At 40.6% G+C, this 12,297-nt stretch overlaps 1 protein-coding gene across 7 annotated transcripts in view; it reads right to left on the reverse strand.

Moving 5' to 3' along the window:
- Nucleotides 1–12,297, reverse strand: part of BICD1 (BICD cargo adaptor 1) — a 179,161-nt gene that overhangs the window by 77,794 nt on the left and 89,070 nt on the right. For all 7 annotated transcript variants that reach the window (XM_071551185.1, XM_071551179.1, XM_071551178.1 and 4 more), the window contains exon 2: nucleotides 7,025–7,237. In XM_071551185.1, the coding sequence (XP_071407286.1) occupies nucleotides 7,025–7,237 (213 nt within the window). The remainder of the gene's footprint in view (nucleotides 1–7,024; nucleotides 7,238–12,297) is intronic.

A 12,297-nucleotide genomic window follows, 5' to 3' on the forward strand; every position in this document is an offset into this window, starting at 1 on the left:
GAACTATTCACTGGTTTGTAACAAGGTCCAGATACAACACAAGTATATACTGGAGTTTGATTTGAAGCATGTCACCCACATTTAATAAAACTAACTTCCTATGTTACAATACATTGTGTTATTCTATGACATTTTGGATTAAGCTCAATCTGAAAAGTTTTCCTGAAAGCAGACAGAAACAATACATTTTTAGCAAACTTTGCAGCCTCTTAATGCAAAAACATCACCCACTAACACTGTCTGCAAAGGAGGAAGAAGATTTTATGAGGGTGGCCTGACATCAGCAGGCTAGAGAATCTCCTTTCAGTGGGCTCTCCTGAAAACAGGAGGAAGAAAACAAAAAACACCTCTCAATGGGCCAATTAACAAATTTATATTATAAGCCTAATGTAGTGCTGGTTTTAACCAGTGGACAGTAGCTTCCAAAACAAAGGAATGTAAATATTGTCAATTACACTATGCTAACAATGCCCTAAATTGTGATGGGAGCACTCTCCTGACAGGAGGAACAGTTCTGCTGTCTCTCTATCATGCCCAGCTCCACTTTGGTTCCCAGACAGCTCTGACCCGCCCAGTCATCTCCATGGGCTGCTCTAGCATCTCACTCCTACAGCTTCTTTTCAAAAAGTGCTTGCATGAAAGTACTTTAAGATGAAAACATCATTAAAAATGGCCACATTGAATACTTCAGCATATTTTCTTAAGTATTCTCCCTCTAAAAATCAGAGAAGCATTTAGGTTAGAAAAACACCTCTAGGATCATGGAGTGCAACTGTTAACCCAGCATTGCCAATCCACCATTAAACTGTGTCCCCAAATGACATCTGTACATGTCTTTTACATACTGTCAGGGTTGACAACTCTGCCACCTCCATGGGCAGCCTATTCCAGTAATGGACCCCTCTCTTGGCAAAGAAATCTTCTCTCAATATTCAGTCTAAACTCCCCTGGAAACAACAAAATGCCATTTCCTCTTGCCCTACCACTTGTTACTTGGCAGAAAAGACTGACCTCCACCTCACCACAACCTCCTTTCAGGAAGTTGTAAAGACTGATAAGGGCCCCCCTGAGCCTCCTCCTCTCCAGATTAAACAACTCTCATTCCCCCTCAGCCATTCCTCACCAGACTTGTGCTCCAGACCCTTCACCAGTTCCATTGCACTTCTCTGGACACACTCCAGCACCTCAATGTCTTTGTCATGAGGACCCAAAACAGGACACAGGCTTCGAGGTGTGGCCTCATCAGTGCCAAGTACAGGGGAACAATCACTGCCCTGGTTCTACTGGCCACACTATTCCTGATATAGGCCACTGGCTTTCTTGGCCACCTGGGCACACTGCAGGCTCATGTTCAGGGGCGGTTGACCAGCAAGCCAGGTTGTTTTGTCCAGGCAGCTTCCCAGCCGCTGTCTCCCAAGCCTGTAGTGCTACATGGGGTTGTTGTGACTCAAGTGCAGGACCTGGCACTTTGCCTTGTTGAACCTCATACGATTGTCCTCAGCCCATTGATCCAGCCTGTGCAGATCCCTCTGTAGAGCCTTCCTGCTCTCCAGCAGAACAACACTCCTGCCCAATTTGCTGTCACCTACAAACTGATTGAGGGTGCACTCAATCCCTTGGTCCAGGTCACAATATGAAATCATTGCTTCAAGTGCCACCATAATATTAACAAGAAGATAAATATTTACAATTCAGGCTTTATTTAATTGATAGATGCCAAGTAAACTTCCATTCTTCAGTAGATTGGGTGGGATAAAGCCACTGATGCACACACTGGGAAGCACAGGACAAAACCATGAGGGATCAGAGACCATGTAAGGATGCTGCATGCATTGTCAGAGTCAACACTGCAGTCACTTAAATCACTTCAATGTCTAGAGTAATCATCAGAGCACACTCACAGGTTCCCTATGCTGTGCATGAAGAAAATTAGACAATGACAAGTAAAAGCAAGCTAATATCAAAAAGAGTTCACTAGCTTTGTCACTACAGACAGGCAGCTAAAAGGTGCTTCCAGCAATACATGGTTCCTAGCAGAGATTCCTCTCCAAAACTTAGCTTTTCTGTCTTTTTTCAACACAGTTGGTAAAAGTTGCCTCACTTGGTAACCTGGATCTACATCCTTCCAACAGCTCATCAGTCAAACCACCAGCTGTGGGAAAGCCAGGCTGAAGATCATGCTCTCCCTGGAGGATGGAGACGGCCTTTGCTGAGGGCTGCCACCTCACAGAGGAGAGACTGGAGTTCTGGTCTCTGCCCCAATTAATATTTAAGTATTTCTTATCAAACATTAATTGAAATAGGGACTAGAACTAGTTCCCTATTCCCACCTGAGTGGCTCAGCCTTTAGGCTACAGTCATTCTTATCAGCGTGCTCCCTCCCTCTCTCTCTGACCCACAAAATACTAAATATCCCCCAACAATGAGGAACAGCTTCATCTGAAGGAACGAAGAACAGAGAAAAATTGGAGTCCCAAACCTTGTCACAATCACAGAATGAGAGAGTGGAAGGACATAACTAGGTGATGAGCTGGGAAACATCTCCCTGGAAGATTCCAGTAGCACCTACAGCAGTGCTCAATATGTAGCTGCAGTGTTGTGGCAGACCTCAGTCCAAGCCAGAGCTGTTCCTGATGTGGAAACAGAACTTTAGATGCACAGAAAAGTACACAGGTAGAAACTTAGGCACATGACTGCAGAAGCTTCCAGCAGTAGATGTCAATTGAATATATAAAGGAACCCATTTTTAGACTTAACTAGATCCCCCATTATATAAGAAGCCCTGTGTAATCAAAACCCATTACAGTCTAAACCCAGAGAAACAATAAGAACTTGAAATGAGTGTGTTTGTCCTGATTAAACCATAACAGGGTATTGACTTCATACCTGTTCACATATAAAGGTTTTAGTCTTTACTCAAAGTTGTCAAAAATGAGAAAAACTCCTAAATCTTCAGATTGAAAAACTGTAATTTCTAAATAGGAAACAGCCAATTAGAAATATAGAAAATCCAGATCTTAATATTTCAATTATTTAGATGAAACTCAAAAAGGCTGACTGTAAATTCTTTCTCCTTTTCAAACATAGGTTCTCCTCAAAAAAGGCCAGGCTATCACATCCATACATTTCCTGATTAGCATGAAGTGCAAGATTTTTGTACTGCTGACATGAATATTTAGCTATTGATTTTAGCAGTGCTACACAACTTCATGCTAGGTATTTTTTCACCTGTTTTCAGCACATAATATATCACAAATTCATATTTTTCTCCCTACCCACTTTTCCACTGCCCTCATTGCTGTTTTTGCCCTCCAGAAGCCCAGGTGCGTGCTGTTTCCATGGCCATCACATGAACCTCCCTGTTCATCCGTTATCTCATGGACTGCTGGTAACCCAGGTGCCCATTTCTTTCTGCAATCCCTGCAGCTGCTGCAGTGACATTTAGTAGAGAGGCTCTGAATTTTAACCCTTTTCTTCATGACTTTCTTCTTTTCACTAGTCTTAACAGAAAGATAGAGCTGACCTGTACCTGCCAGCCTTGGCAGACTCAAAACCACTCATGTACCCACCTCACACAACTCCTAATCTGAGTCTCATAATACCTACAAAACTCAAACTGTACCATCACCTTTCATCGCCATTTTCTACAGTTTCTCCTGCTTCCACTTTGCTTCATGCTCTTTCCCCTCCAGTTGCCACCTGTTTTGGGTCAGATGCCCAGCTCCAAGACATTCGGCCTTCTCATGATGGAGGACTATGATTTCCTATATACTGACATCACCTATATATGAAGATCTCCTATTATGGATATCACAGAACCAATTAGGTTGGAGAAGACCTTTGAGATCATCAAGTACAACCTATATATGGAGAGCTTTATGCTCCAACCTCTGAGCTGGGTCATCTGTGCTTGCCTAACCACCTCTGCCAGTTACCAGTTTCTCAAGGTAGTGATTTCACCTTCTTTATGCATCTATAAAGCGCTCTTGGTTATCATAAGATCTTTCAGTGGCACAAATGGGAAAAAACACTCATCTCCCAACTGTGTTTTTAAAAACAGACCCCAGAGAATTAGAAAATGATAGAAGTTTGCATCTTTTATCTATGTTTCTAAAGAAGTATTTCTTTAACATTCATAATAAGTGCACACAATTCACATGCTGTTAGAAGAGGTTACATGAGCCAATAGCCATAATGATCTCTCCATACAAAGAGGCCATCTACCATAAACTATGTGAGGCCTAACATACAGATTTTGTAAATCTGGTCCCTGACTGCTAAAACATGATATCTCTGGCCTCAACTTCAAAATCAGGATGGTTTTGGTTCAAGTTAGAGCGGTTTTAAAAATCTCCAAATAACTTTCTACACACCCTATCTGAGGTCTTGGTGTGAGAAAAGAATGAAAAAGGCTACCAGCTTTCCAAAATATATTTTTTTTTTAGTTAGCTGGTAGATAATAATATTTCCATTGTTGTGGGTCCCTTCAAACTCAGCATATTCTGTAATTTGGTGATTCTTTTATTACATCAAAATAATGCTACTGGTGTTTTACTCTTTTAATCATTTGTCTTTTCCTAGATATGAGTATTGAAATCAGTTTGTTTGCTTTCCCAGACTGAGATGTGTAATCTCCAGAGACCAGAGTCTGATACATTCCTTTTTACAGCAAGAGGGATCCAGGTCAAGCTGCCCTGCAGACATCAGCTGTGACTAGATGGCAGGTACTTGCTAAAATGCATGAATTTTCAACTCCAGGGCTATGTAATTCCCAGGATTCCTAAAAGTCATCAGCATTCATATGAGTGCATTCTGATGGTTCACAAAATGCCCAGACACATTCAGATGACTGTGGATTTCTGTGCAAATTCCGAGAGCAGAATATATTCATAAGATTACTCCCATGACAGGCTAGAGAATGGAGAAGCACCTATTGCATTATTTAGGGATATGATACCAATAACAAAGGTCATTTTCTGAAAACCTAGCTATCGGCCTTCAGTACCATAAGTGGCTGAGTGCGTGGATAAACTATGATACATTTCTGTCATCCATGTAAAAGCACTACTTCCAGAACAACACAGCAATTTTATTCAAAGTTTTTGTACTAAGAGTGAAGGTGCTAGTTTATAAGGTGTCTTAGTAAGGTCTTAAAAAGAACTATAAAGCCTATTGTCTTGAGGGGAATGGGGAAGGAGGGGAAAAGAGGTGACCTCATCACTGTCTAGAACTACCTGGAGGGACGTTATAGCCAGGTGGGGGCTGGTCTCTTCTCCCAGGCACTCAGCAACAGGACAAGGGGGCACGGGCTCAAGCTCTGCCAGGGGAAATTTAAGTTGGAGATCAGAAAAAAATTCTTTACAGAGAGAGTAATCAGGCATTGGAATGGGCTGTCCAGAGAGGGGGTGGATTCACCATCCCTAGAGATTGGACGTGGCACTGAGTGCCATGACCTAGTAAATGGACTAGAGTTGGACCAAGGGTTGGACTCGATGATCTTGGAGGTCTTTTCCAACCCAATCGATTCTATGATTCTAAGAAATTATACAACCCAGTGACTTATGTCCAGAATCTATCTTGACATGACTCGGTCCAGTTCTTTACATGAAGATCATCCTTTTTGATTTTGTTTTTCCTCTAATTAAACTTCCAAATACACTGGCTAAAGAGAAAAACTTCTTCCTCATTTTAGCAATCCACCCATGGCAGCATCTAACTCTGGCTTTACTCAAAAATGTACCAGAAATTCTGTAATTTTTTCCCCCACCTTTGTGGTTGATGAGATTTGGAATAAGTCTGCTTCTTCCTACTTGCAGTACCTAGAATTAAGCAGATGAGGTTCATAAACACTAACAGAAGGAGGGCATCTTGTTCCTGCAGGCACCTGGACACCCCAGCTATAGCATTTATGTGGTTGGACCAAGGTATAACAGGTTGGGTATAAGGGTGAGATTCCTTTGAGCACAAAGTGAAATACCAATGTAATTCAGTGTGACAAGATCCCAAAGAGCCCAAAGCAAGTGTCAATCACCCTCTATCTGTTATTATTATTCAAGTAATTAAACATAATAGTGTGTGGTATTATCTGGATAATGAACTGACTGCACTAATCCCATTTATGTTTAAATACATTGATTGTAGCAGCACAAAATAAAAGTTCAACATAGTCAAGGACTCGGGGTACAACATCATCTTAATGATAACCTTCAGTTTATCAGCTTTATTTTTATTCAAGTAAATTCTTTTATTGCACTTTAATTAACCACTATGGCTTGGTTCTTTTTAGCATTAGAGCAGGAAATAATTGCAGCTGGCTTCACCCTAGGGGTTACTATTACCCCCAAGAAAATGAGGACAATCAATATTCTAGGGAGGACAGGTACAGAAACTGCCTCTTGAACAACCTACAGATCGATAATACTGATAGGAAATGGAAGGGAGATTTGCACATGAAGGAAACCCAAGGAGATCCCAGAGGAATCAAGTATAAAGACAAATGGGTATTTTCTCTAACTGTTCATTTGTAACTGAACCCCATACCATCATGACCTGTGAGCTTAACCAAAAGGTTAGGTAGGTGTGTCAGCAGCTGGTTGTCTGCCACCAAGATTTTAGGATAAATAGATATAAATTTGATTTTTTTTAATCGACCATTAGAACAGCAATTACAATTACATATTTTATCTGGAACTTCTGAATAAATGGCATGCATTACTTCTTAATGAAACCTTATTTGTGTATATAGGTGCTATAAAATGTAATGGAAAATGCTAAGGGTGCTTAGGAAATTATAACTTCCTGAGTTGGATTTTATTATATTTGCAAGATGTTGTTTTTGTTTAAAAATATGTTACGTTTTTTCATTTCTGAATTGTAGCCTTCTCAGGCCATGTGATTTCTGAGATGATCACAGACATGTAGGTGAGCATTTTTACTTCTTGCAATGTTTTCCTTACTCAGAGCCATGTTATCCATGATACTCAAAAAAAATTCAGCCCCTTGCTGCCTGCACACCCCCATTTACCTCTTTCAAGTCTTGGACAATGGCAGTGAGCCTCTCATTCTCTGCCTGGACGTTGGTGACCACTGCCCTGCTCTGCTTGAGCTCGTTTTGCATCTCCAAAATCTTCCCAAGGTAGTAAGCTTCTTTTGATGCAGATTCCTGGAGGAGAGTCTCTTCACGTGTTTCTCCATCTTCAGCCACTTTGCGGTGAACTGAGAAGGACTGTCCAAATGCCTGCAAGAGGAGAACAGTGCACAGTAAGAAACCTGCTGAAGTCCTGGAAAAGTTATCAACAACAACAAGCAGCTGCACAGCCAGCGGGAATGAAATAGATCTGCAAGTTCCAAACTCTGACCTAATAAATACTGCCTGAGCAGCGGAGGGCCACCATCTCATTTAGCTGAAAGGAAGCATCTTGAAGCTGTTCTCATTCGCAGTATGGATTTATGGCCCCCATCCAGGCGACCTCCACTGAGATCAAGATGGTGCTCTGCTAACTAGCCATTAATTAGCACCAGTGTTTAACTCTCCTGCACGAGGCCAGCTGATAATTCATCAACTCCTTTCTCCTCTAGTTCCACAAAATAAACGCGTGGCTTGTTTTGTTTTAAAGAGCATAAATAGCTGACAAGTCTCTCTTAATTGCTTTCAGTTTCCAACAATCTTTTATTACAGGAGCTGATGTCACGGTATGGAAAAGTGCACTTGAAATCTGAAAGGAAAAGAAACGAGCTGAGTACCAAGCAGTGACCACCTACACCTCTGGTATGCTAAGCATGGAGTTTGTCAGCCCCTTCATTTCATTTGTATTCAGTGGATTCTGCCAAAAGGAAACAATATCTAAATGTTCGAGAAGTGTCAAAATATATAGATAATTTTCAGTGATTCTCTTCTTGTTACTGGCTTAGACTGATCAATTTAGTAAGGCAGTATTTCTTAGTGACAATTTCAAATCTTACTTTTGGCAGCTCTGGAGCAACCTGGAAGAAAGGTACAAGCCATGATAGTAGATGTGACGGAGATATCTTTTAGGTATGAAAAACAGAGGGGAAAACTCAGCAATAATATAATAATAAAAAAACAATATAATGAACAATCATATGCACGCAAAAAGAAAATTAAAATAGCAATAAAATAATATATAAAATAAAAGCAAAGCAAAAACTTATTTTGATTCTATTGCCTCTGAAAACAGGCATTTGGATGAAAATTACATGACCTAATTCTTAAAAAAGGCAAAAGGCGGCCTCTAATGTTAAGAATATTTGGTCTAATATAGGCAGATATTCTCTTACATGTCTTTACTCAAAGCAAACACATTTCAAAAACCATGATTTTTATTTTTTTCCCCTAATACATGACAGAAATATTTAAGCCATGGTAATATGTTATTTCAGTGAAAAATTATCCTTAAAAGTCTAATTTCTACTCAGTGGTATGTAACCACAAAGCAGAGAATACATTTGTGCCCACTGTAAGCTGTGGCCTCCTTTGCCTTCCTATCGATAAGAACTACTTGCCAAATTAAATCCATTGTTTCACTGCTACTATTTATACCCTTTCAGAACACATCCTAAGTTTTACTGGCACTGGAACTGAAGCAGCCCCTTGAAAACTTCAAAGTAAAATCCTCTTCAAAAACTTCTCAGCTTTTAAGTCTACTTCACTTAGAGAATCCTGTGAACTCAGCATTAAAGGATTCTAAAAATATTCAATAATGTATTAACCCAGCTGTCTTCTCAAAAGACAGTAAGTTACTGAAACAGCAAGCGTCAGCAACTTGCCAAATAGGATTTTCCAAATAACAAGAAATTCAGTTTAATGAAACTGTTAAGCACTAATTCAGTCACTCTATCTGTGCATCTAAGATGACTGTTTCAGGAACGTTGCTAATAAATTACATCTTACTCTACATACTTACACTCAACAGCTCACTACTCCTAATTCCAGATGGAGTAAAAACCACCTGTCCAATAAAGACCCTACGAGACAAATGTAAAGGCCACTTAGCCTGGGGTAAAATCAAAATACAGCAGAACAGATAGGACTAAGAGGGAGGAGAAGCTCATGAATAAATGGAACCTGAAGTCCTCTCTACCAGAGAACTATAGTTAAATGGCAGCCCACAGGGATGATGGTCTTCCACGTGCATATTGTATTTTCCTCAAATGTACTTTGAAGGGGCATTGTTAGCACATGTGATGTTCGAGATTGGCTGTGAATACAGATTTTGGGAAGGGTGCATAGCATAATAGAAAATTACTGCTAACTTCATATCTCATTGTACCTATGACTACAGAAAATATAAACCTTTTTTCCCTATGAAACCAAATTTGAACATTACTGTTTATCATACTATTAAATTTCTTTCTTAAACTGCAATCACTACGTTAAAAATCAAGGGAAAGAAAGTGAGGGAATATAGTTAGCTTTTCATATTGATGAAAATTATGCAGATCCATGCAACAAGGAGAGAAACATGAGATGTCTTTTAATTAAATGCAAGTAGAAATTTCTGCTTCTGTAGCTCATGGCCTGTATAGAACATCAAAAAGTTTAAACTTTCCAGACATACCCTCTCTTAAGGCCTTGCATGACATTGATCACTTTTAAATTAAACCATATATCAATATTTTTCAGCTGGTAGCCAAATATTTGTTCTGTTATGATTTTATGTTTTAATAATTTGTTAGATACATTTACTTATTTATAAAACTGTGTAACCTCACTATGATATAAATATTCCAACTAACTACACTAACTTATTTCACTGAAGCCATCAGTCATTGAGGTCACCTGAAAGACTTTACAGGCCATTTAACTTTATAACAGGCACAATGGTGGTGTTCCAAAAACAAGTGGTTTCCAGACCTGGATGGGACAAAACAGCTCAGACTCAGCCATCAGCATGAACAGACTGCAGCTGGGAGAGCTGGAGAAGCCCCCTTCAGCCTTCGCAATTTCCTCCTGAACACATCGGACATCAAAGAGTCAAAAATCATAGAATCTTAGAATAGAATCATCGAATCAATTGGGTTGGAAAAGACCTCCAAGATCATCAAGTCCAACCCTTGGTCCAACTCCAGTCCGTTTACTAGATCATGGCACTCAGCAAGACGTCCAATCTGCGTTGAAAAATCTTCAGGGATGGTGAATCCACCCCCTTTCTGGGCAGCCCATTCCAATGCCTGATTACTCTCTCTGCAAAGAATTTTTTTCTGATCTCCAACTTAAATTTCCCCTGGCAGAGCTTAAGCCCATGCCCCCTTGTTCTATTGCTGACCCCCTGGGAGAAGAGACCAGCCCCCACCTGGCTATAACGTCCCTCCAGGTAGTTATAGACAGTGATGAGGTCACCTCTGAGCCTCCTCTTCTCCAGGCTAAACAACCCCAGCTCCCTCAGGCTCTCCCCATAGGGCTTGTGCTCCAGTCCCTTCACCAGCCTTGTTGCTCTTCTCTGGACTCACTCCAGCACCTCAATGTCCTTTCTGAACTAAGGGGCCCAGAACTGAACACAGTACTCAAGGTGTGGCCTCATCAATGCAGAGTACAGGGGAAGAATCACTGCCCTGGGCCTGCTGGCCACACTATTTTTGTTACAGGACAGGATCCCATTGGCCTTCTTGGCCACCTGGGCACACTGTTGGCTCATGTTGAGCTTCCTGTCAATTAGTACCCCAAGGTCCCTTTCTGCCTGGCTGCTCTCCAGCCACTCTGTGCCCAGCCTGTAGCGCTGCATGGGGTTGTTGTGGCCAAAGTGCAGGACCTGGCACTTGTCTCCAGGAGAAGGGAAATCCATATTAGTGAAAGCCAGTAATGGACAAGATGGGAACTGGAGAAGCATTTGGCACAGAGGCATTCATTTGTGAGAAGCAGATGCAACTGGCATTGGCATCAAGTTTCGAAAAAAGAAGCAGCAGATGAAGCTCAAAATATGAGAAGGAGACAACCTGGACTGCAAGATAAAGAAAGTTCACTTGCATTTGGGTGAAATATTGTATACAAACTGGTATGTTTGAAGATATGTGCAGAGGCAGATATTCCATGTGTTAACCATTGTGTAAGATATTGGTATTTTCATAGAATGATTTGGGTTGGAAGGGACCTTAAAATCACCTAGTTCCAACTCCACTGCCACTACACCAGGTTGCTCATTTTGTTCAGATATCTATTTATTGTCAAGGTAAATAGTTTGGCTCCTGAAGAGATGCTCTTCCTGTCTAAAAGTACTTTATTACTTATAATTAGTACCACAGCAGCTTCTCCTTCAGTCAAATTTCAGGTGATATCAGGATAACAAAAGAAGGGCAAGCTCTTCCGCACTATTCCATCTTTTCAAATGGATTAGGACAAGTATGTCAACATATGCTATGGGGTTCTCTGACCTACCCACAAGAAAGTAACCAAAGATACCATGGATGTATATGCAGGAGCACTGCCCAAATCATTTGCTTGTGTGATTTCTATGAAGTATTCCCAGCAGGTGCTGTACTGTACCGTGCAGGTATATTAGCTATTTACCACCATTTTTTTCAGTATGGTGCTGCCATGCTTGGTATGACTCCTCGTTAAATACACTTAAAAACCACTACTTGTCCCTTGGTGGCTCTTAGTTGCAGTAATCACAGTGTGGAGCTTTTCCAGCAAAGTACATAATTTCCCACATTCGAGTTTGGATTCAGAAAGGGCTGTGTAGCCCTTTGTTGCTCCTATTTCCTTGAGAAACCCCCTCCCAGCACAGGCACCGTAGCTTAAATCAGCTACAAAGACTGAGGCATGTTTACTGTCTTGACAAAGAATATACTAACAGAGACCACTATAAATTTCACCCTACATTGGTCACATCACTTCTCTCAATATTTGACTTGAAAGGATACTCTCTATTGAGTTAGGTGATACTTTTTGTAAGCTGATCATCAAACAAGATGCCATTAAATGTTATATATATATTCTGAGACCTGAGAATTACGTAACAGTATCCTGACTTTTTAGAGGCATCTTAAAATTTGAACTTTGAGAATGATAAAATAACAATCAGTATTTGAGGTCATCATAAAGAATGGCAACAGTGGGAACACACAAGGAGAAGGTCAGTCTGACTATGGAGAAAAATGCAACCTTTGAGAAAAAAGCCATTTACCACTGAACTCTAAATAACCCCAGATGGAAATTCCAGTGTCAGAAGCAAACCAGCATGACAGAAATAATGCTGTGAACAAAATGGGCACATATTTGTGAAAGAACAATAGAAAAATTACTTTTCCAGACAACATGTCATATTTATATGACAAATA

The sequence above is a fragment of the Pithys albifrons genome, chromosome 3 (assembly GCF_047495875.1).
Source record: "Pithys albifrons albifrons isolate INPA30051 chromosome 3, PitAlb_v1, whole genome shotgun sequence".
Taxonomy (NCBI): Eukaryota; Metazoa; Chordata; class Aves; order Passeriformes; family Thamnophilidae; genus Pithys; species Pithys albifrons.